At 36.9% G+C, this 26,577-nt stretch overlaps 1 protein-coding gene across 8 annotated transcripts in view; it reads right to left on the minus strand.

Annotated features, from left to right (window-relative positions):
• LOC142074917 (WD repeat-containing protein 7-like) overlaps positions 1–26,577 on the minus strand; it is a 152,806-nt gene that overhangs the window by 110,261 nt on the left and 15,968 nt on the right. For all 8 annotated transcript variants that reach the window (XR_012670754.1, XR_012670758.1, XR_012670757.1 and 5 more), the window contains exons 3-16: positions 25,340–25,446; positions 22,102–22,180; positions 21,369–21,543; positions 19,428–19,504; positions 16,129–16,248; positions 15,787–15,932; positions 14,604–14,706; positions 13,432–13,573; positions 12,607–12,855; positions 10,636–10,856; positions 9,615–9,810; positions 8,276–8,490; positions 1,364–2,133; positions 693–781 (exon numbers count right to left, since the gene is read on the minus strand). Coding sequence is in view for 2 of the 8 variants with exons in the window: in XM_075135916.1 (XP_074992017.1) it covers positions 693–781; positions 1,364–2,133; positions 8,276–8,490; positions 9,615–9,810; positions 10,636–10,856; positions 12,607–12,855; positions 13,432–13,573; positions 14,604–14,706; positions 15,787–15,932; positions 16,129–16,248; positions 19,428–19,504; positions 21,369–21,543; positions 22,102–22,180; positions 25,340–25,446 (2,689 nt within the window). In the remaining 6 variants the exon portion in view is untranslated. The remainder of the gene's footprint in view (positions 1–692; positions 782–1,363; positions 2,134–8,275; positions 8,491–9,614; positions 9,811–10,635; positions 10,857–12,606; positions 12,856–13,431; positions 13,574–14,603; positions 14,707–15,786; positions 15,933–16,128; positions 16,249–19,427; positions 19,505–21,368; positions 21,544–22,101; positions 22,181–25,339; positions 25,447–26,577) is intronic.

Consider the following 26,577-nt stretch of genomic DNA (forward strand, 5'->3'; position numbering starts at 1 on the left):
GGAAGGCGCCACCTCCTCCACCTCTCCAGTCCCAGGACTGTTTCCATGTGCTCCTGCTGCCCGGAGGAAGCTCTAGTCCCTGCTCCACTCTACTCCAGTAGAGAATCCATGTCTAATCTTGTGTACATCCTTCTTTTACACCACATGTTGTTCTACTTCCTATGCTTAGTACTTAACCATTATACTTATGAAAGGAAAGATACAATACAGACTACTGAAGATCCTTCAGCATCATCCACTGCCATCTTTCATAGCTGCACATGATGAAAAGAGCAGCAGTGGTAGAAGTAGTGGCAAAATAAAATAATTTCTTCCTCCTTCATAAAAAGGAGAGGAAATGTGTACATACTACCTAGATGTGTTTACCTTTATGCTTTAGTTTATAACATACATAAACATTTTTGTATTAGTCTATATAGCCCTTAGTTACAGACTTTAAACCTCTTACTATCACCTCAACACTTAAAATATGCAAAAATTCATTGTCAGGGAATGGCTTCATGACAGTATCAGCATCTTACATTGATTCTTAAAAAGGTCTTAGTCATCAAAATTTTCATCTAGAATATTACACTACTTGTTCCTCCCACATAGAAGCTAGCAATATTTTTATCACTTGATAGTAAGGTGGTAATTTCAGTGTCAAGAGCTGAAATGACATATCAAATTGTTCCAAAGCAAGAGATTTTTACCTTGCTTAATTTGTCCTTGGGCTGCATGACTTGAAATTGAAGGGGGTGCCTTCACTTTTGACATCTCAGGAGTGCCTGGCCTAGGTGGCCTAAACACAAAATATACATAAAGGGGGAGAAGAAGGAGGATAGGGGAAGAGAAAGGAAAAAAAATCACCAACAAAAAGGATCATTTGCTAAAGATACTGTGACTAAGCAAACTTTGAAAAGCAACCCTATAAAAAATAGTTGGTTTGGCAGGAAAAAAAAAACCCACACTCATTTACAATTCCTAGGTAAGCTTATTTTTTGGTGATAAAAAGTTCATCTGCATGTTTTGATTTATTTAGAATTTAACCTACTCATCATAAAATCCCTTTAAAAACAATAAGCACTAAAAAGGAGGACAAAAATGGCCTCTCAGACCTACCAGCGCATATGTTAATACAACTCCATGTTCTATTAATGTTGTAAGTTACGTAACTCCATTCAAAGCAATATAGTTACCTTAGCATAAAAAAATACTACATTCAAGAAAGAAGAAATACACTCAGTTCCATCTAGGTACCAAAGGTTTTCATAGCCATTTAATACATCAAACCCCCCAGTAAAATTAAACAAAATAAAATGCTGTATTAAAATAGAGACTCTGAAAGAAAGTTATTACAAGTTCAAGTGAATATTTGCCGTACCTGGTCGGACCTTTCTTCATGTGGTCTCCGATAAAAGTTGCATTGGTCATACTCATCAGTGTGTTGGCCAGTGAGATAACAGACAGGAGATGCTGAGTGGTGACAGCACGCGATACACCGTACGTCCCCTTTCCCAGTCCTTCGGTAACGGACATTTTCCTTCCTAATTCCACACTATCATATGACGGTTTGCCTACAGGCTGATTATAGCCAGGAAGCATCAGAGACATGTGGCCTCCTCTAGACAGGAGGCCAAAGGACACTGAACAGTGTGGCTTAAGCATCCCAAGACGATCAAGGCAAAGCTCATCTAGAACAGAATTCAGGCCCCAGGCATGAAGACAGGACATAAAAAGCTTTGCTGTATCCATGGTTAGATTATATTCTAATAAAGTTAGTGGTTTAGATTTGCTAGAGCGATATTCTGGGTCACCATCTTCTCTTCTCTGTCTTATCGATTCTTCATCCTCATCTTCATCATCAAGAAGATGCTCTTTTATATTCTCTTTGATTGTTTCCTTGACCTGCTGGAAGAGGACAGCTGCTCGTTTACCAGTCAAAAAGGAACCTCCTTTGTCAGACCCGCCAGAGGCTTTTTGCAAATTCTCCGGAGAAATGAGTGCAGTGTTGGGTCTGGAGGCCTCCTCAGTCAGCAGCTGAATAATCAGGGCTTCTACGTCAAAGAAGAGTACATGTATATCTGGATCTGTTAAGTTAGTCTTTATAGCTTGTACCATCAGGGAGTTATGTGAATATTTCGGTAAATTCCCCTGAAAAAAGAAAAAAAAAATTTAAAATTGAAATTTTAATTGGATTACTTTCTTAACACTTTTCACAAAGTTAATTTACAAATTAAGGAAGCTGTGGATGATCCAAGTTTGAAAACTCACATGGGTATATAAAAAGTTATGAAAATATCAGTGAAGAATTTTACAGCACTTTTCACAATGTCAGGAATGTCAGACTTGTGATCAATTGTTACAAGCCTAAAATACAGAAATTTCACTTAGAGAAGTTTATCAGATAGATAGAGCTCTCTAGATGAGACAGAAGTTCACATTTCTTTCTCATGAATTCTAAAAGATAATAGTTATGCTCCCAGGAACAATAAAATTTCAGTATTTTGTTATTAAACCTAAAACACATTAAATATTTCATATTTGGATACTGAAGTATAGCATCAATTTATGCCATTGGAAAATAAACTACTAATAAATTCGTCCAGATATGCAATTAGTGTGTCACTTCTTGTTCACTCCACTACTTAAGTCCATTTTCTTCCTCCTTCCCTTCCTCCGAGGGGGTGGGGAGGGAAGGGAAAAAGAAAATTAAAATGCTATGGGATAAAAGGTGAAAAAAGTCAGAAAAGGAGATTGGACAAAAGAACATTAACATAAGTTTTTAAGTATTGTGAGAACTTTATTCTCTCCATAATCAACACAAAATTATGGCCAAGTACTTAGTTTCCTCAAACAAGTGAAAGAGAGAATCTTTTAACAGAAATAAACCCTGTTCAAATGTAAGTAAAGTATTATTTCTCCTCTTTTACAACTTAACAGCCTGAAAGACATAGTGTTGAATATTGATGTTTGATGCACAGAATTACAAAGTCAGAGCAAGAAAAACCTACGGGAGAAGCAGTTACTAGGTTCAGTGATGAAGAAGCGTTCCTGATGCTTATACTAGTCACTGCAGAAGTTAAACCCTGTGCTCAATTGACAGCGAAGTCTATGGGAGCACATAAAACCCGTTACCCTACACAAGTCTAAGAAGGGCTGCAGGAGAAATGGTATTTTTCTATTCGTATAGGCTGAATCATTTGTTCAGAAAACATCAACCTTTACTGAAAGTAGAATTAACCCCAAAGTTCTTAATATATCACCAATAAAAGCAATACAGTCAAGGCTCCTATGACTTTTCTCATCTATAACTCAACAGCCTTAACATTAATAGAAACTCTTTCAGTTTGGTAGTCTCTAAAATTTCCATTCTCTGTGGTCTTTTTTTAAACCACAAAAGCACATTTTACAGCAGGATGGTTATTTAAAAATTAACAAGGCTTGCAGTTTTTATACGTACACTGTATATATATTTACAAATAGGTATGCATATATACAAACACACTATAAATATATACAGACTATTTTTATATATAAATATATACAGACTATACAAATAACTAACATATATTCTATATATCGTGCAAAAATTTGAACATTCTGTATATATACACTAGTTTGAAATAGGTTTTTACCCTATGCTAAATACATCCTGATAGATTGCTTCCTTTGTTCACTGATGTGAAGCAATGTGCAGATCTTATGAAGCCTTAAATACCCTGGGCCATAGGAGTGGTCACCACTGAAAGTCTGCTGAGCTGGAAAACTACATTATTCCTACCAACTTCCATTATCCTGCATTTTTCAACCCTTTTCATTCTACTTCGGAACACTAACGAATGTATTTATCACTATGAATCACAGAAACAAATGTATATTCTACTTAACATCTTATAATTGGAAAATTGGACATGCGTATGTACCATTTATTTTCTCTCAAGGACTTCTTTCAAGACAGTAAGCATTTCTAGTCCTACAGCTACTTGGCTGCTTTAAGTTTTGTACAAATTTCATAGCATGTGTTTGAAAACTGAAGTAATTTTTACATATTCCTTTTCCATTATAGCTGGAAAGACCCCCAAAATGCTGTTGGCATGAAAGAATATAATATCCACCACATCATGTTCAATTATTGTTTCAGTGTACAAATCTGGTTTTGAAATAAGCATATTATTTCAATTCTCAAAGTTCTCATTCACACAGATTTGTCTCTCATAAAGCACTCTGCTTTTTCTGTGGCTATTACTTACTGTATATCCCTGAAGAGTGTAAGATTGCTTTTTACAGTAAAAATCTTCAGAGGAAAAACTGACCTCTCCAAAGTTTTACATTAGCTTTATATTTGGAAACCAATCTGTCCAAAAGATGCTCTGGTACCCTGACCTGCCATCAAGAGCAGCTGATAATCCAGCAACAGCTTCTTCGTGATTCATTTCTGAGCGCTGTTTTGGAGCAACTCAAGAATAACCTCTCCCCTTGATTGTTTTGCAGCAAGAGGCCCAGGGGAAAAAATAGACTAAGAAACTGCTCCTTTAATGCTGTCTAAACATAATATGCAGAAAGCGTATTTATCTAAAGCAATCTACTATGTTAGTCTTATCTGATATTGTAATCTTCATTTTTCTACCACACTAATACTTTATTTCATTTGCAGACTCTTAATTTAAGGCTGCTAATATTTTGCTTACTTAGAACAAATACCCATGTATATTTTACTGTATGGTGTTGAAGTGGATTACAGCAGTACAATTACTGGTTTGCTTGCTGCACTCACTAGTTCTTGCTCACTTTCAGAGGATGATTCTTAACAAATACGCACAAATATTTTACATTATACCAATGCACTCGTTTTGTAACAAACAAACCAGATACCAAAAGCACACACACAGAGCAATATTCAAAACATATCAAAAGACTCTCCAACAATGAAATGCAGACCTGGCAAAATCTTCAATACTATCTGCTATTCCACTAGAATCAAATAATTTTTGATTTCTGTCTTTCCTCAAATTAAAATTCATTTCACTTATGTAATGAAGTTAAGGCACTACCAGAAGGAAAATTCACATTTGGTCACAGGGATTATGAAAGAAAAATTAGACAGAGACCATCCTCCTCACTCTCTGTTCTTATATTTCTTGGAGGAGCTGCAGCGCAGGCTAACTCACTGTGCCAGACAAACAGCCAGGGCCTAACGCAATCAGCACTAGAGCAAATAGCCAAATTCTACTCTTTTCGCTGTAGTCAACTTGGAGAATGAATAAACTATGCTTATTAAGTAAATTTGCCATGAGAAGCAAGTAATGGATAATTGAAACCTTATTAAAAAAAAAGTAGTTATTTTCTCAGAATGTAATGTAGGTAACTGTTTATGAAATGGTCTCTGGTAATGGTCACAATGGTAAAATTAAAAGCAACAATATAACCAAAATATTTTAGCTTTTAATCATCATTGACCTCTGGTATAGAACACATTTTGCTGTGCTATGTATCATGCCTCTGTAGGTAGCTATACCTTCACTAGACGTGAGGAACCCGCGCATAACCCACATATATTTGCACAGCATGTGCAAGTGCAACACTCATACTTCCGTATGTGAACAGTCATACGGGATGCAGCAGGAATAGCAGCGGACAAGTCTGAGCGCACATGTATTTGTGGAAACACGATGGTGGTGTTCTAAGGAATGCTCTCTACAAGCGACATTTCTTTTCCAAACAGAATATAACAGAAGGCAGCAAAATACACAAGCGAAGGCAGAAGCCGAGGCGGTGGGCCGCGGGGAGCAGGGCTCTGCCGCTCTCTGCTGGCCACGGCCCCGACTACCAGAACAGCAGCAGTCAGCCCTAACGAAAGGAACACAAAAGCCAAAATACAAGCTCTTTTTGTTTGGACTCAGGTAACATTTTTGAATGGCACTGACAGACTAAACAAATTTAATACCCATCTACTCTGACAGGTCTTTATTAGGAAAAAAGTTATGATGAACGGTAGAGTGCTGGAATCATTGAGAAAAGCAAATGTAAGCAGGACACAACCACAGAATCACTAAGGTTGGCGATCCCCTAATCCAAGCCCCTGCTCAGAGCAGGGTCCACTACAGCAAGTTGCTCAGGGCAAGGAAAGCCTCCGACATACTGCTCTAATACACGACTAAGGATATTTTTCCCAGTTTCCTTCAAGATAATTTTGGACTTCCTTCTAATTAATCTTCAACAGAAAGATAAAAATTTAAAAGTCAGGGTCATATTCCTTCTGTGACAAAGTTCATAAAACCCTCACAAGGTCAGGACTTACCTTTTCTCTATATTTGGCCAAAAGAAAACGCATGATGCAAAGCCCAAGAGAAAGCTCTTCCCCCAAGCTCTCCTCTGACGATCTGCACTGACGTGCTATTGAGCGCACCAACTGAACTACCATTTAAGCCTATTTCTAAAGTTTACTGTTTGCTTTTTTGTTCCATCTCTACCAACTCTGCAATGTGACACTGTTAGCTGCCTCTTAAGTCTTCAAAATGGTCAGTCCAAATCCATCACCCTGAATAATAATTAGGCACATTAAAATTAACAGGATAGTCAGAACTAACTCTTGTACCGTTCTATCCGCCATACTGACGTTCCTTAAAATTTTTACACTGTACTAGCTTTTCTTGGGATACATGCCATACTGTACTCTATTTGCTCTTCAGAACAATAAAATTAATGCCAAAATGTAAAAGTTACTCTTTATACAATTTGAAATCCAAGCTGTTTCTTATTGCAAGATATCAACTTGGAAAAAGAGCTCATTACTACTTGTTAAAAAAGGAACTTCCCCACATCTCAAAATATTTAAGGTGTTTCCAGCTTATGCAATAATAACCAGGATGGAGAAAAATCATCCTCTGAGTCAGAGACTAACGTGCAGACTCACCGTCCAGCTACTGCTCTAACACCTGAACAACTCTTATCATTATGATATTATCAGAAAGGTCTGCTTAGCAGGGTTCTTAATACAAGCATTTACTTATTGCTTAGATTGGTAAATAGCTTATTGTTGTACTTAGTAACATCTATATAAATTGTAAAGTTTTGTGTCTAAATGAACATACGAAAACATGCTGTGGCTCATGTGCCCGCTCTATACATAGACATACAGCGCTCAGGAACAGTTAATAAGCGCTTTTAACAAGTTACTACAGACAGTTCCATTTGAATTCATCACTTAAAGCATAAAACATAATTTAAAAAGTCCTTAAACATTAAGCACTGAAATATTTAGGAATCAACTAAGCCCATTAATATCTTCTAGCATTAAACACTTAAAATATTTCTCAAAGCATAATTTATTTTCAGCATTTAAGTTACTTTGGCTCCATTTACATCTATTTGTACATATATTTTAGTAATGTTTTTTCTGAACTGTCACACAGCAACAATTACCAAAATAAAATAAAATCAAGCTCTAGCTCCGCCTTTAGCAAGATCTGCAGGAAGTATAAAGCATGTCCAATATGGGGGAAAGAGGGAAAAAACAGATAAATGCTGATTCCGTTCCTCAAAGCTAGCACAAAACGAAAGGGGGAGATTTGCTTCTGATGGATATGGATCACAGGCTGGTTCCTTGTGTACCCATGGACATTACAATTTAACAGAACATATACAATTGAACAAGTATTCCAGATTCTATGAAATGCTGCTAAATCCAGATTTTAAATAAACTCAACCTGAAAGAATACAGTAGAACACACACTGAAGTGGGAGGTAGCACCATGAACAGTAAGGTAAATTGGGGAACAATATCCAGAGATATGTGGAAGGGATTGTCTTGGTTGATATTAAATATATATTACTACCCATCTAGAAAGAGGTAAGTTTATTTGGTGCATAACCTCTGTTCTTACTGAACCTAGAGAAAAAGAAAGTGAAAGCAGTACAGAGTTATAGACAGTGAAGAGGAAGTTTAAAAGCATTAAGACTTCAGCAAGGAAAACCACTACCACTGAGAGTACAGAATAGAAAAAACATAAATGAAATGTGTTTTTAGAATGTAACTCTAGATAACACTACCTGTATTAGAAACTGCACAATGACGCTGAAGAAGGCTGATACTTTTTGTTGTAGGAAAGTGAACTCCTAGGACTGACCCAAGGCCAGGTAACGCTAGTTTAGGTCCTTCTATTAGAATTTCAGAAAGCATTAGATAAGACCCTTTCAGTTTCAACAATGAAGACTTCCCACATTTTATTAAATTATTTATGGAAACAAATGTTTCAGGTACTGCATTAAAAACAGAAACTGAAACACAGCTTACCTTGTCAGACGCTTCGGAAGCAAGCAGGTTAGTGGCAAGAGTCTGTAGTTTCTGATGTGCCACGTTTTTCAGAGCAGCCAGACTACGCCTAGTCATGGCCTGCTTCAGGTTGACAGCCGGATGACTTAGGGAGTCCACAGCCGCTGGGACTGCCTCATCACAGGCGTTCAGGATTTCCACTGCCGTTATTCCCATCACACACCTGTCCAGCGCACCTGCAAATATTTTGAAAAGCATGAGTTTAAGCAGAAACAATTCAGAATGTCCAAAATATCACGAGTACAACAGTCTGTGAAAATAATTTACGCCACACGATGCAATGCATAAAACTTTCTGTTGTGTTAAAGGCTATTTTTAGAACTAATCTTCCTAAAGGGATGGAATTTTCCTAAATTTCTATGAAGCTGAAGTGTGTAAGGAAAAAACACAGTAACAAAAATCAAGACAAGTTTAAAAAAAACCCCACAATGTGATTCTGTACTGACCAGAGAGTGATGACTGCAGTTGCTCAACGTTTTTAGTGGAAGGCTGTTTTCAGTCTGAATTCCCTCTCCCACCCAACTACCTGTGTGGATTAAATTTTCCACGATGGATCTCTGGTTCCTCTTTGCTTCCTAGAGCTTCAATAAAAAGCAATTCTCATCTAGTTTTCACAGTAAGCTGAAAATAATATTCAGACATTATTGCAGGTTTGTGATTTTTTCCTTAAGTGAGTTAAGGAGTTAGAAGGTAATTACATACTGCATATCTTTTGATACGTTTTTTCCTCACTTTCTCCCTTTCAATATCACAAAATTTTCTACAACAAAGCTGTTTTTATTTTATGTCTTGTTGCCCATTCTGTTAAGGCTCATTTTTAGTTTCTTTTAAACTAAGCATTAGTCCCTTTTTAAAAAAAACCACACCAAACAACAAACCAATAAACATTTTCTTCACTCTGCAGATGAAGAAACTATTGTAGATTAAGGTGCTGCACTTCTACACCAAGTTTTCAAGAAAATTGCTGAGGAAGCATGGACACTAATAAACTGAGAAGACACTAGATGTGCAGCCAACATTTTAACCGGTCTCTCTAAATATAACTAGGAAAGTATGTAGGGGGAAGATAGCCACAGCAATCCAAAACTAAATGAGTTATTCCAAGTATTAAAATATGTATTTAACAAAAGCTTACATAATCTACAAATTTTGGGAATATGTGGAGTGCTAAATTTCCAAATATAAGTGTGTCAAAATGTTTTGACTCTTCTCTCAGATGCAACTTACACAGAACGATAACCAAATACATATATACGTATAAAAAGAATTGTTTAATCAACATCTTTGAACTTAACCTTACCAGTATCCATTTGCCAGACGTACACAGACCCATCTGAACATCCTACCACCAGATAGTCATCGGAAGGCCTCCATTTTATTACTTGAATAGGGAAAAGATGACGGGACGCCAGCATGATGCATTTTTTCTCCCGCAGACTCAAAAGACCTACTGAGTGATCACCAGCAACAGAGCAAATACAGTGCTGGACTCTTGCCTAATAATAAAAGAAAAGAAAAAAGAAAAGAAAAGAAAAGAAATCTTAATCATAATGCAGAGAGTTTGCATTTAATAATCTCTTCTTCACTAGACCAAGCATGGTGATCAACAACCTATTTTATAAACAAAAAACAGGCACATGAGTCTATGGCTAAACTCACTGAGGTCACTAGAAACAGGATTTCACTTGCAGAAATTCTCTTGAATCCAACCTCTTGCATATCATAAAGAACAAACAAGTATTAGAACCTGTTTTGTTGAGCAAAAAAGAGAAACCACAGTTTTCAAGTAAATCAGTGTCATTTTATTCATTAAATTCTACCACCTCAACCGAGTTATGAAAAGACAAAGTTGCCTTTAAATCCTGTGGGCTAACTGGTGGGGAATGCTTGTCTATCACATTCGCAAACACCTTCAGGGGAAAGACGCCTTCCACATCATGGAAATCCTCTCCCACTGTTAATGCTATATATCATAAAATGCGAAGCATTTCCTTAGCTAGCTAGGTTTTAATATCCGGTTTTTCCACTATTTTTAGAACCATAGACTAGTTTGGATTGGAAGGGACCTTTAAAGGTCATCTAGTCCAACCCCCCTGCCATGGGCAGGGACAAATGCCTTAATACTTTACACAGCTAATACATCATGCAAACAAACCCAAGATTAACAGAACAATTAAACTCTTTTTAAGTGTCTGCAAGAGTTATACATGTGCTAAATCTTCAGTATTTCATATTACATTCACATTCTCAAGAAGGATTTGAGGAGCTGTACCATTTATGGGAAGTGTGAGACAGGTTATCAGACATTATGTAAAACTTACACTACAGTTTTCTGGTGGAACTAGAAGCTGTGTAATTTCTCCACCATGTACACAGAAGATATGTTTCATCTCTCCAGAAAATATATCCCATATGATGACTGAGAAATCCACACCACCTGAGATCAAATACCTTTGATCATAACGAGAAGAAACCTGATGAGGATACAGTAAACATGTAATTTTGTTTCGATGGCCTCGGAGAGTCCGGTGAGGTGGCCAACCTGAGAAATTGGGAAAGGGGTGAAAGGGGGAAAAAAAATGGGGGGGGGGGGGGGGGGGGGGGCAGGAAGAGAGAAAAAATATAATTCAATAGAAGAGTTAACAATCCAAAACACTGCTCTTGATAAAAAAAAAAATATATGGACATACTGCCATTTTTGACAGAAGTTCTTATAGAATTAGCCTTGTCTTTTTAAAAAACGGTCATAATTTTTTTTTTACTGGACGTGGACTGAATGATTCCTTTTGTCTTGCTGTACAATCTCACTTTAAAGTAATTCAGCTGTCTGAAAACAGCCTCCTCCCCCACAAAAAAATCCCAGCAAAACCCCCACATTTAAAAAGGCCACAAAGATGTGAAAAAATAAATTCCCTTCCCCATCAAACATGAATTTATCCAAGGTTATAACCAAAAGGACCAGTCCCAGGAAAATTGCTTAATCTTACTCTGCATTGGCCACAACAGTGGCATGCAAGTCTGCAGTGTTACGCATTTGGTGTTTGTGCAGAATATTTTAATGACATCAAATTTAAATTTACAAAGGAAAATAATTTTTGTGAACAGCGCAAGAATGTGAGTCTTCTGTTCACTGAGATCAAACACATTAGTTAAATCATTCTCATTCTAACCTTTTAGCTATCACAAAAGACACTTAGAAAATCTTTTCAGATGGCAAATTTGACAAAATGGGCCCAATTCTCTAAATTTTGCATCCTTCAACCATTTCGCTGCAAACCATCCTGAGGTATAAACCAATTTTAAAGTAAACCAGCTATGACAATTTATACTACAAATTGAACTAGAATCCGCTGTTGAACAAAAGAGTTTATCTTTTAGTTTGTTTTTTTTTTCCTTTTAATACAAATGTCTGATTGTGCTCAATCGTCAGAATCAAGTATTCTATGCAATACTTGCATGATATAGTTGAACTTTTTTCCTCTATGTGATTATGCTTTCTGGCAAGCACAGAAAACCTTACGTAGAATACACACGGGCACTTCTGTATTTTTATGAGGGCAAGAATCACCAATGCTTATTTGTAGAATAATGTATCAACTTCGAGGCAACCCAACTTCACATTATTAAAAAAATGATTTTTTTCTTAAAGTTATATAAAGTAAATCAGTTATATAAAGGAAACAGTACAACCAACAGCCTTGTATACAACTTGTAAGCTCGTATGTATACTCACAGAAAAATATTTACACGTCTTTTTCATTTATCAGCATTTGTAAAAAATCAAAACCCAAATATTTGTTCTGCAACTGTGATCACAAAAGTATTAAAATAACATTATCTGGAACCAAAATGTACAACAGCAGGCCAACATATAACACTCAACTAACTACACGATACACAAAAAGGAATTCTCTTTTAGATTCATCATTTTCCCACGAAGATCTTCACAGGCACACTGATACCCCAGTGCCCAGAACAATACTGGGAGAGAGAGAGATGTCCCCCGCCATATCTTTGCTACTGCATCTCAAAAACCCAGGACAAATATCCAAGGCTTTCCAGTGAAGGGCCCCACCCCCCCAAAAAAATGATGCAAGCTGGCCTCAGTTAATTTATTACTTAGGTTTCTCATTACATAGTAGAACATCAGAATTGTTAAGAAAATGGTTATATGATTTCTACCCATAAAATGACTCAATGCTCACTTCATGAAACTATTTCTTACTTCAGTATATCTCGTGACAGGCGCACACTGTAATCCAACTATGCTTTTCAAAAGCTTATTTCCATACCTCTCCTAAGCATATGCTCTCCCTGCAGCAGCTGAACTATAGCAGTTTGTGTTGCTGGCACAATAACAATGCTTCCATCTTCACGACCACAAACCAAACGCCCATGTGCTGGGATATACACACTAGCTGTAACTTTAAGTGGTTCATTGATGTTTGGTATTAGGCTTAGTTGGTCTATAATCCCAGCAGGGCGAGGAATAAGTTTATCAAAAGCTTCCTGGAGGGACACTGAAGTCGTCGTCTGCAGTCCTGTTTAAAAAGAAAAAAAAAAAACCAACCACAACAAAAAACCAAAAACACAGAAGGGGTGAGGTGGGAGGAGGATTTAGGAAAGAAAAAAAAAGAGGCAAGAATGGAAATTAGGAATGCTTTTCTGAAAAGATCTCAAAGTTTAAATACACCGTGTTACAACACTTTGAACAAAGTAAAAGGTACATACTGGAGATTAATTTACTGACTACATGAGTGAAGCTACAGCAACACATGGAAACAATATATGTGAGAACTGGAAAAGTACATGATTTAAGCTACAAGAGGAAGTTACACAGGCAGACAGCAACAACCATAGCTAGTATTTGCAGTAAAGCAGTTAAAACTTATACCTGAAAAATATTCAGAGTAAATTAAGATTTTGATCACATATGAAAAAATTAAGTTACTATAGCTCTTACAAGAAGCTAGCAGTTAAAAAAAAACAAAACAACTTCATGGAAAAGGATAGGAAAAGCAGCAGTGCTTTATCCAGCCACAAAACACATAACAAAAAAAAAAAAAAAAGAGATGGCCATTAAAAGACTTGGCAACAAGACTGTTAATTAGGCATACCTTTTGCACCATCTTGTTGTTCAAGAGTATCAGGCACACTCCAAATACACAGTCTCCCTGAAGAGTCTCCTTGGATTAACAGCTTATAAGAAAACTCCCTATATCCATAGAAGAATCGAGTAACCGGAGGACATATTAGTAGCTGTTAAAAAAAATAAATTAACAACTTAAGAACACATATAAACCATGTACTAACCTCAAAATTTACTTTCCCCACATAATCCACTGTACCTTTTAAAAGCAGGACAAAAACTAGCTACTTTATGCTTTAATCTTTTTTACAGGAGAAAGAATAAATACAGCAATACGAATCAGAAGAAACTGTGGTTAGTTACAAAACAAAACACAGGTTTAGGGGAGAGGAAAAAAGATTTTTATATATATTTGGTTTTGTTCTAAATATATTCATATTTAGAACATTTTATATATATGTGTGTGTATTCTAAAACTGTAAACATTCCAGCTGCAATGATGAGCTGAAGTTACACTACTCAGTAAGGAACATGGTCCACAACAGAAGCAAAAAAGTTTTAATATTGATTGACAACATAAAGGAAAAAAAAAATCAACTATATAAATGTCCAAATTTGGCAACAGATTAAATGGTTAAGATAAAAAAAAGGATTCCTACAATATCTTGTAATAACAGCATTTGTAAATCAGTTACTTATACCTAGTAGTATAGGTATAAGTACTAGATATATCATACAGCAGTCTTCGATATATTAGTTTATAGCAGATACAGTTCACAGTACAATATAAAAATGAAGTATAGCTCAAAGAGGACTTTGGCCTACAAAATTTGATTTTCTTTACTCTGCAAGGATTCAAGCTTTCAAATTCTAAGTTGTGACTCTAAAAGCTCTTGCTGAGTTATTGCCTGATCAGCACGCACATCTAACTCTCCAGGCACTGATGAATGATAAACTGCTAGTATATAGGAACTGAAGATTCACGCGACCAGAGACTAACCTCTGCATTTATTTGAAAACCAACAAGAACCAAACCAAACCAAACAACAGGGAAATTCCATCTGTCTACTTTCTCTAGGAAAAGAAAAAATCGTAAAGGTCTACTCTGAAAGAGAAGAACTAGTCATGATCTATGCACGTTTCAACTCTCTAAAAGACAAATGCAGTCCATAAAAGAAACTCCAAAGAAATATATTTTACCTGTTTATCTGCTCTGTCCAACACACTGTACAATAAAGGCGGAATTAAATTTTCTACTGCTTTCCCCACATCTCTGCGAAATGAATCACTAGCTGGTAGACAGCTGGGTTTAAGAACAAAGAGAAAGGAACAAAATTCCTTGTATTACTAGAGAGTGATTACTACATCACTAACTAAATAATACTAAGGAAAAACAACCCCCAGGCCCTTAAACATTACATTTTTTCAATTGTTCATACAGTTTATAGCAGATCATTACTCTAATTTTAATGTGTAGGGTATGCCTCGTCAATTAATAACTGCTCCAAATGTGTCCAGCTCAGTTCCCCCACGCATTCAGAACTGAAGGAAAAAAAAAAGAATGAAGGAAGCCTGGCTTTAGGTCTGCTTTGGACTTGAACACATCTGGCCTCAGACTCAGAACCAAAACACACCAAACCCAAGGATTCCTCTGACAGATCACCAGATAAATCTGCTCGCATCCTTATGCTCCAATCACGTAAGAGGGTGAGAAAGGAGTTCTCACCTGATGTATGTGAGAATATTCAAGGATCTCCAAGATAAAACTGTATCTCTACCCAGAACAAAGAGATGCTTGCATGTCATGAAGATGTCAGAAGAAAAGTTTTTTATTTTACTTTTGTCATTCTACATTTATTTAACCTCTTTGATATAAAATTAATTTAAAATTAGGTATTTTCACGTTTACCTGCACAAACTCAGCTGTTCGAGCCTTCCCTTAACGGGCTGAAAGAGTACTCTTTTACAATAACACAATTATCATTTACATTCTACTGCATATAGGAAAACCTTAGTTCTTCCTTATTTGGACCTGGTTAAGGAAATATTTAAATTATATTTTATTTTAATTTATGACACTTGGTCAACAGCAAAATGCACCTCTTCCCATCACACAGCTCCGTTAGGAAGTGAAAAAGAGTTAGTGTAATATCAGAAAATAGTGAAGCAATCTTGGTTGAGGCAATCTAAATTACTGAGCATTGCTTCAACATGATTCATTTAGGGGACACACACTTTAAAATATGCTCATGGAATACTAGTTTCTGCAACATCCATATGATTTTGTAACAAAATAAAAGCCAAAGATACTCAATATTTCTTCAAAGTTGCTCGTGTTTTTACATCAAAAAATAAATAAATGGAGTATTTCATTGTTGACTACCTGGCTGGTAATTTATATATGAAACTTTGTCCGTCTTCTGTCCATACAATCACTTTATCAGCTGACACAAAGTCGCCACCAGTCCAGGTCTGATCATTTTCACTAGGGACTGAACATAAGAGGGAATAATCTCCAGCATCAAAAACCTGAAAAGAAACAGAAAAGTCTGTTGTCATTAGCCAATTACAGATTAAAATGCCCAAAGAGCAGCTAATTTCAGTTTCAATATATACACATTAAAAGGACTTAAAGCATCTTGATCTAAATGTCTTACTGGCAATTTAATTAAATCAGCTTCTACAGTGAAAAGCAGCCAGGTGTTGTTCAGCTAGCTTGCCTTACCCTCCAGTATTTGGAACACACTACCAACAACGACCGCTGGGTAAACGCACAGAAAGAAATGCTTTGACAGTTTTGACAATAAATAGGTTTTGACTCCTCTTCAAATACTGGTGTTGTATCCTAAACACAAACAAAAGCAACATTAAATTAACTGCATTTTATTTAAAACTGTAAATCTGAAATTAAATAGAGCCATATTACCTTCTGTAATAACATCATCTTCAAAAAAGGCATTTCTTGATGGTTTTAAATTTGCTCAAGTCATGAGCTTGTCAATGTTTCTGTAAATTTTAACTGAAATAAACACTTTTATTTTGATATTCCTATGCATATATCATATCTTGAATACCAACTTTCCTGTGATAAAGAGTCAAATAAGCAGATTCTGTCACAAGTACAAGAGTAGCAAATGTGCAGAAAAGCAGAACTGAAGTAGTGACAGGTAAGAAATTGGCTTGTAAAGACAGACAAAAATGACACTAACAGGAGATTATCACTTTTATTTAGAGAGCGTATGTATATAGCCATAATCAGGTGCAAGTATTGACCAGCACACCAGCAGAGCCGGAGAGCTGAACTGCTGAATGCACGAGCCCGTTCCCTTCCTTATGTCCACTAGCACGATCACGTCTCAAAGTTTTCAGCTGTAGGCTGACTCCTGGCCAGAGGTTAAGATTCAGTCACTGCTGACCACGTTCTTCTGAGATTCAGACTAGCACTATCAAATAGCATGGGATCTTAACATTTTGCCGAACACCCTCCGCTGAGTCTGAGTATCAGACTGATCTATCACATCGGTGCTGTACCTTGATTAATCTGGGCCCACCTCAAAGCAAAACTTTCTCTTCTGGTTGTATTGAGGGTGGTCACTGCTAACCTGTCCAGATCCAGCACACACATGAACTAGCTCCCAAGCTAATCCTCCCTTTGACTGACTGTCCGTCTTCACTCTGACTTGGGATACCTTGAAGGAAGGAGGGACAGCCATGCCATTCATCATCTGAAAAGTTTGGCTTACAGTTATAAAAACCTGGCTGCAGATACTCTGCTGTGGGTATAAACAGGAGACTTACAGAAAGACCTGTCTGCAATGCCAGTCACTTTAACCGGTTTCACAGGGCTCTTCACTGTCATAAAACTGTCATTTTCACAGGGCTCTTCACTTTAACCTCATCAAGACAGGGCAGAGAAAATCAGGATAGCCAGGCAATTAAGGCAGAAGTGGGGACTTGGATGCCCTAGATCACAACTCCTTACTCTATTACAGCTCTCTGTGGCAAGATAATATTTCAGGAAAATACTATTTCCTCATCTTCAAGATGGGGAATAAGCATTCTGTCCTACATAGAAACCATTTAAGTGCTCAGACAGTGTGACAGCAATCTGTGTCCGAAACTGAGAGTCTCTGCACAGAACAACATACAGATGGAAATCAGATAACAACAAAATACCCAGCTGACTTTCTTGCTCAACCTGAACTTAGGAACATGGCAGAGATCATGTGATGGAAAAGGGAATATGCCATTTCATAAGACGCCAGATGGCCAACTTCTAAGGAAAAACCAAACACTTGTAACAGTTCTTATTCTATTATTCCTCATAAGAAGATCTGCAAGAATATGTGGTATCCTCTTTTGTCACTTAAGTCTAACAAATTCCCCAGCTGGACAGATTAGTAGTGCCTATTTAGTATCATCACTGTCAATGAATTACCTTGCATCCAGATAGTCAGCTGAAACTAAGCAGATTCAGCTCACATTTCATTCTTTCAAGGTTCCCCATATCCTGAAGAGACTAGACTGTGATAAGCTCCTGTTTAGTTACATCTTTGTGTTTCTTACTTTCGTAACCAACCAAAGCCAATACTCTTCACTGCTCACAGCTGCCTTTTTTTTTTTTAAAGTGTAACTGTTAAATATGATGTTAGCTAAAACATTACTAGCTGCATGACAAGGTTTTTCAGCAAATGCTTTGAAAGCAAACATGATTTCATCAAGTTTGAAACTATAAAACAAAAAATCATGAATACCACCTGCCGATGGGGTCAAAAGCAAGGAATTGCATTATATTGGTCTTCCAAGCTAATGCAAACTCTGTTGCTTTTGCATTATAAATATTCTGGAAATAAACAAGTTCATCAAAAAAATAGTTCATTTATATATCATAAGATTATTTTTCCATAGTTGCTAAACATCTATAGTAATCTTTTACAAGAGGTTTCTATGAATAGCTCATTTGCCAGAGGTCTATGAGACACGTAGCAAATCTCCTTTAAGAATTTTATTAATTAGTATACAGGAAGGCAGGAACTGCCAAATAACAAAGACAGCTGTAGATAACGCCTAACAATGAACATTCCTAAAAACTCTATGCTCTGCTCAGCAAATCCTTCACGCACATCTCACGTCTTATCTTTCTCAAAGAAAATACTACATTTAACAATAAATTTTAATACTAAATAAAATTTAATACTAAATTTAATAATAATAGTAATATAGCATGATATACTAAAACTATAATGAAAAATTTTTAAAAATTAAGTACAGATCTTTTAAGAGCATAAGAAATACAGCTGGAGAACTTAATCTTAAAAAAAATGAAGTATTGTGATAAAGTCACTTCTATAATGCCACCAACATATTAAAAGACACACAATTCCTATGCAGAACACAGCAAGCTTTAACTCGGTGACTTACTTCTTCTACCTGTACTATACAGAGTAAACATGTATTTGTTAGTATCATCTCTTTCAACTAATGAGTACTTATACTGCAAGGTCTTGGATATAAAAGTTTTGCTTGTACTCAGTAAAGTTATGCATGCAGTACAGCATCTGTATCAGTTTGGAAAGTTGAACATTACTGTAACAATCTTTGTTACTAAATTCCCTTTGGAACTCAAAACTCCTGTGGAATGTAGTACAAGATGACTTGATGAAAAAATAGGACTTTTAAAGAGGGAAAAAATAAATGAAAAAATATTTGTATATTAACAAGAATATTTGTATATTAACACAAATCATTACATGGTACAAATAAAAAAAATATTTGTAGAAACTGGAGATTATCCTACTTTTAATTTTGAAATAAGTTCTCCAAGTCAAACATGAGAAAGATTAGGAGTTCTGCTAATAACTGAAGAATCAGTAAAGCAAAATTAAGGGAGTTGATTTTCAAATGGCAAGGAGGAAAAAGAAAACATAATATCATTAGGTAGCTGGAAGAACAGGAAACAGCATTAATAGAAGTTCTCCCTTCATCACAACAGGAAATATCATTAATTCGGAAGCCTTTGTTTACCTGCATCCGACTAACTTCAGAGGTTATTATCCATACTTTCAGGATGCCAGTCACCGAAACTGCTACAACAGTATCCTCTGGGGAAAAACAAACATTAGGCTGGTAAGTACAAGGACGTCTTCATTTTGTTGCACGCTTGTGCATATCTGAGTACAGAAATATTTTGAGAGTACCTCAACATTATAAGTTTATCAAAACATTCCTGAAGTGTTTGCTTCAAAATCAAACGTTTATTTGCAAAGTGGTATTCCAGAAGCACATACGCACAGGCACACACAGAGATTCCATGGTTTTGTGTTTACATCTCTCAATTAATACTCAGGGCTCAAATTAAATGGGGGGGAAGGGAAGTCACAGTTATTTCTAGTACTGCTATCAGACATTGTGGGTTGTCCCATCACCCTCCCCAAAGGCAAGGGGTTACCATCCCGAGAGGAGAGATTTGTTGCTTCTGCCTAGCTGTCTGCCCACACCAGCCTGCAAGGATACTGAAGTGTGATGGTAAGCATACTCTAGTTGTACAGCTGCCCAAACATCTCTTGGCTGCGGGTTCCCAAAGGGCACCTCTGCAAAATGACTTCATTAGAGTTATTATCTTCATAAAAACCAAAGTATATCAAGTGCTAGTCAAACTTTCTAGACATTCCTGTTTCTACCAGACAAGTCTGGTGTAAGATCAAAATCTAAGAGGTAACTTCTCCATTACAATATAAAAACAATTCTAAAACAAGAAATAAAATTAAAAGCAGTATCAGCAAACACTTCCAGTTGTTCCACAACTTAGATGTTGCAGGGATAGCAACTGAGTTTCTCCACTCCAGGACTTTGGGAACACTCAGTTTACAACTGCTGTCAGCCTTAACTCAAGATAAAAATCTCTCCTTTTGTCAGGATCTTCTTCCTTAGTGTTCCCCAAACCTCTTAGGAATTAGTTTCCGTAACAGGAAAACCTGAATGAGACACCTCTCCACCTCAGCTGCCAGAATTTAAAGCCTAGCAAATTAACACAAACTAGCAGAGCAAAACAGATGTGTGGACAGGTATCACTTCAAACCATGTCAACTAATCCACCACCGAACATGAGCCTACTCACATACCTCTCCACGACACTGACCGTCATCACTTTTAGAAGTTCCTCCCTCTACAGTCTTCAGGTTTTTTGATCCTACTGTGTACTTTAATCAGCACATTCCTTAAATACATTTCCTACAATAATAGCTTTGAAAATATTATGACAGCACTTTTTATAACGCTCCTAATCACAAGAAATACTCATAGTACATATATATCTTGTCAAAAATTACAATGTATAGCTTGCCAAATGATCTCGATGTATACTACACATGACATTAGTAATGCAGAGGACAGCCTTAGCATTTAGAATGCTTGCACCCCTTCCTCCAGTCTTGTGCCAGTTTCCAGGCTCTCACTGTCAGTGTGCTCTCCAGAACTCCTTCTCAATTCTCAAAGAGAAAACAAGTTATCATCTATGTGCTTTTATTCAAAATTAAAAAAAAAAAAGTCACTTTTCCTGTAGGAAGGTTCCTTGTCCTTCAGGTTTCAGCACATGCACACACTGAAGATGACAGAACTGAATCTATTTACTAGGTGAGCCTGGATCCCACCAAGCACACACACAGAGTGATCTGGCTAGATTTTAGGTTCTGTTCATAAGAAAGCAGTTAAATTTTGGCCAGAGCCAAAACTCTCATTTGATGGAACAACAGAGACAATACTGCACAGGTATTAAACTAGCCTCTTTTTCAGGGACTAGAAACATCTATGTGTACTTTGCTCTTCAGAAAGGTTAGTGCTTGCTGGGTGTTGCTCAAGATCACAAGAAGTAATATTCTAGTTCCTCCCCAGGTTCTTGAAAAAGTTGAAAATAGTGTTTCTCTTACAGGGAGGCAAAGCCATAATAAAAGTGACAAAAATAATTACCTTGTGTTCTATTGGATCGAATGATAGTCATGGAGCTGATCCAGTCAGGAGATATCTTCGATAATAAAGAATAAAGAACTTCAAGGCTGGTAGCATCCACAACAAGAATTTCTGGATAATGTCCGTGGCATAGTAGTCTGCCTTCACGCTGAGTCCCAACTGTAAACTGATAGAACTAAATGGACATTAACAAAATACAGAAGTTATACTCCATGTGAGACATTGACTACTTAATTTTTAATCAAAACCATAACTTCAGAAATATATTCTAATGCCTATATGTTTAAAAATTACTACTCTGCACTGATGAGTGGAGCTTTTTGCAGAGGCCCCCTTTCTTCTGTTATCTTCCCAAGGCAATCCTTGCCCTGCACACTGACAGAAGCTCCTGTAGCTGACAGAAGCCTGCCTCAGCCTTCCCTGCTAAGATGATCCTCACGCTCCCACCTCCCCAGCAGTACTCCTCTGAAAATCTTCTCCTTTTCCTCCTTTCTTTCCAGGCTCTCTCATTAATTATGATACATTTTTTAAAATGCTGAAGCACAGCACGTATTTCCAGCTCTAGGGCATTTGATGATACAGCATAAACTATTTATGAAATACTTCAGTATGCATATAATGTCATTATTAAGCTTAAAAAGAAACAAAACAGCCTTGTTTTGATAACTGATCTATAGTTATCCATGCGCTGCAATATAGAATAGGACCTCTGAAACATACACAAAGTACTAACCTGAATGCCAGTATGTGTACAGGCTAGTTTAGTAAACTCTATGCATCTCCCATCATTCACGTCCCACAGACACATCTCCCTACAATATAAAAAGTAGATTAGAACTACATGGAAAATATTTCAGTCTTCCAGGGGTTTAAAAATCATTTACATTGGGAGAAACGTAACCATTGAACCATTTGTTAGTGACTATATGAATTGCATTTAGATAAAGGAAACTCAAAATCAACTTGAATTTCCAGTCCTTCTATCTGAATCTGCACAACCTCCTCTTCCCTATGAAGATAAGGGGAAACAAGTGAAATGCCAAGGTTCATCATAAACAATCAATATTAAGTAAACGCAAGTACATAACTTCTCTCACAAACGTTTTAAGTCACTATATACTTCTACCGCACCGCCTAAGTCGCCCAAAAATTAGCTTGCGTTCTCCACATTTGTGAGGAAGAAAACAGCATTACAGAAAACAGAACTGTGTCAGATGGCAGTGAACACTGCAGGTTTTCCTGGGAACCCAGGCTGTTAAGAGGTAGAAGCATCACCTGGTACTCTTCAGCACTCTTAAGAGCAAGTGAAAGCACTGAACAACAAATTATAAATTGTACCAGTAGATACTTTTCTGACTTGCCTTATGAGCAAAGATTACAGTTACCTCTATGAATTCATTCCAATTAGCAGCCATTCCCCCTATTTACAGTATTTTTTTTTAAATTTACTTTTGAAGTTTTATATTAAAATTTAATCAGAACAGAATCTGTCAGCTGCTTTCTCACCTTTTTTCCCCTCTACATCAGATATATAATTTCGCAATGAAAACACATTTTGGTTCTAAATCCAAAGGAAAACATTACTTAATACTGCAATAACTACAAGATGAAAATTCTAAGTTTTGACACATTCTATTCTCAACTTCTAGGTTTAAAGGTTATTCACTCGTATTGTTCCCCACCTTTTCCAGATAAAACACTTATTTATTTTATTTGGATACATAACAGACCTAAACGTGGCCAACTACATTTATATAGGCAGAGGTTAAGAAATTTCTGCCTCAGAGTTGATCAAATCGGCCTTAGCCTGGAGGTCCGCCTTTCAGTAAACAGCCTTTTAAAAACAAAGCAAACACAAACAAACCCAGACTCACAAACTTTTTTTTCCTTTTATAAACTTGTTTTGCATAGCAGAAAAATCTGTCATTCAAACAGTAAGCTCTGTACATGAATGAAAAAGCAACCCTCAAGAACAGACTGATGCTCTGGGTAGTAACATCTTTGCAAATACTTTCAGGTTAAATATTTTGCCTAATGAAAGACAACTGAGTTGGAAATGTTACCTTTTCAAAGCAAACTTTGAAAAGGCAAAGTGGAAAGGCATACTTTAAAAACAAATTACACATGCATACCACATTAAATCTAAGAGCGTACAAAGTCTCCACTAGTTTAAGAAGGAATATTATGATGTGTAATTACAACTTCTTTTCAAAATACCGTTATTCTAAAATAAAAGTAACTGTCTCCACAAAGAGCGCTAATCCATTTTAAACCTATACCACACCTCAAGAGCTGTTAACACTCAAGAAAGAGATGCTAAAAATCAGCACTATTATGAGGTGGCCTGCCATAGGTCAGAAGTGAAGGGCAACCCATCTTGTTCAATGCAAGTCCATGGAGAAAAATGACTCATTCATAACTGAAGTGTTGGTATCTCTACTTAGAAACTCAGAAGCTATACTAGACTCTTGATAACAACAGTAGTTACTCCAACTCCCTGAACCAAAACTAGGTGCAGATTTTGGGGAAAAGGAGCTCCTGCCTTCCAGAATGACTCTATCAGAAAAACAAGACCATGGCCTGTTTCCTAGAAACTGCTTGCTGGTAGCGAGGACTCACTTTCATATAGCCAACCAGAGTACGAATGTATATACAAGGATACAGGGAATGCAACCTCCCCACTCGTGGGGGCTGGCCTGGGCTCACGGTCAATCATGGTAAGTTGCTGTCTGGCCTTGAAGAGCTCTTGAGAAAGCGCTGGAAGCTGTCTCAGCAGGGGCTCCCCGACTCTGCAAGGCTATTGAAGCTGAGTCCTCTTCCCCGTCCTGCCTGAGCTGCGCTGCCAGCCTGGGCACGCTGACCCCCACCCCAGCTCCCGACGGCCGCTAACACCCAGGGCCACCTGGGGAAATGCTCTCCATAGCAGGAGGGGAACTGAATTCAGATAGCAAAAGCTATTCAGACAGCAAGTTATTTAGCCAGCTGAAAGTGCTCTCCTGGTAGAGGAGAGTTGGTTTCTAAAGATCCTGCACTCAGCATGAGGCAGAGGATGGGAAGGAGAAGAGGTGGCGGGGAAATAACAGGTGTGAGTTATGAATGACAAAACTAGTTGGCCCCAAAGCTTTGACCTGTAATTTATCAAACTGTGTATCTTTTCAATAAATTAGCCCAAAATCTAGCTAAAATGTGAGTGTACAAAGTATATTTTATTTAAAAGTTAGACTTTTTTTTCTTTAAATTACCTGACTGCAATCCCCATTAATGTCAATTGCATGAGAAATCCTTCCCCCTTTCACCTCCCAAACAGTTACTCTGATTAGTAAATAAAACCTCTTAAAAAATAAAACGTATTTGCTGATGTATTTTTTTTCTTAAGGATAAAAATCAAACACTGCAACAGAAATATAGATAAATTGTGTGACAGGTTTCCAAGTTTTAAAACATGTATTAGGAATCATTTCCTGCCAACAAGCTACACTACAACTCACGCTTGCTTCCACTCAAGAAACAGATCTTGGATAAGCAGAGAAAAAGGAGAAAAATACACATCTACTGTCTGACTGAACTGACAAACTCGCACAAGCAAAAAGATGACAGAAAGCACAGAAGCTCTTGACTGAAGGAAACAACGTCACACATCTCATTGCTCATCCAAACATAAGTCACATCCAGCGCTCCACATATTGCTTTACATACAACTGTGTGGCGTCCTGCCGCTGACTCCCACGGTACAACAAATAATAGAGGAAGCCTCCAGGACCTCGGACACTTCCCTATGCTCCTTTCAGGCCACAAATCCAAAATTCACACCACTCTCAGTATCTACAGTGGAGAAGTCCCATCATTTGGAATATCTATAGACATTATACTAAGTAAAAAATACCATGTATGTAAACAACCCGACCTCTCCTTTACCCTCAATTTCCATTATTTAACAGATCTGCATATTAATAAATCCTCAGGAAACTCACCCGCTTTCTGATGCACTCACTATATACTGCTTTTCACTGGAAGCAGAGGCCTTTGATAAACAAGTAATTGAGGCTGTATGACCAAACAACAGAGCTCTGGGATTAATCTAGAATCAGGGAAATAAAATGTGAAGTAGAAATAACATAGGCACTATTACTTAACCAGAATATACATACTCCAGATTTCCATTTTATGTATTATATAAATATATATGTGTTAATATATATACACACACTCTTAATTAGCATAACAGTAGATATATGATCTTGAAAGAGTTTGCACAGAACGCTGCTATAGTACGTGAAAAAAGTTTCTCCCTAATACTGTAATGCAAATTTGTGAAAAAAATGCATTTTGCATCAAAATCGTGCTATCAATATTTTTAAATCATAAGCTGAATTTGGCCCAATTTGACTGAAAAAATTGTGTTTTACTGCAGCAATAACTTTCCCCCCAATCAAGTATAGTTCACAACCCTATATATTCACAAGTAAGTTTATATAAAGCCAATGCATAGATTAAAGATAAAAAAGAAAACTGCCCTTTATTTGTCCTTTCTAGAAAGAACCAGTTGCGTTCTCCCATTCTTTCTTTTTAAATATACCAGACAAACATAATTTATGGGGGTAACTCACCGACATTGAGATTTTTAAGTATTCAGCATAAACTTTTCCTGAAGCATGCTGCTTTTTTTTACAAGTAAGGATTGTTTTGCTGTTCCATTCCAAGAGTTTAAAACTCTTTGTACCACGGCAAACTACGAGATCATATTCAAAATAGACACTTGCAGATTTCAACTCTAGGGCAGGCACTGGCATAAAACAATTAATCATCAACCTTTCTCTCTGCTACTAGCCCTTTTTCTCTTCCAGTTTTCATGGAAATAAAAACGGTTGAATAAAATATTAACCTTAAAAAGTTCTCTAAGTACAGTCCTCTGATCACTGGAATCTGTTTTCCCAAAACGATATTAAGCAGCTAAACTTGAAAGCAACAACTAGTTTAGAGCAGCTCCAGAAAAGAGGAAGTAATTACTTAAAAAAATTACTGCAAGAGCAGCAACAAAGTTCAAGAGCAAAAACGACTCTAATCTGTAACATTCACTATGGAAAGCATGTAGTGTCACATTCAGGCCTCGTGAGAGGAAGGAAGAAAGGACAAGTGAACAAGGTATAGAAAGAACTGCAGACCAGAATGGATACTATAATATTGAAGAATAAAATCCCACTGGCAGCAC

The sequence above is a fragment of the Calonectris borealis genome, chromosome W (assembly GCF_964195595.1).
Source record: "Calonectris borealis chromosome W, bCalBor7.hap1.2, whole genome shotgun sequence".
NCBI classification, from domain to species: domain Eukaryota; kingdom Metazoa; phylum Chordata; class Aves; order Procellariiformes; family Procellariidae; genus Calonectris; species Calonectris borealis.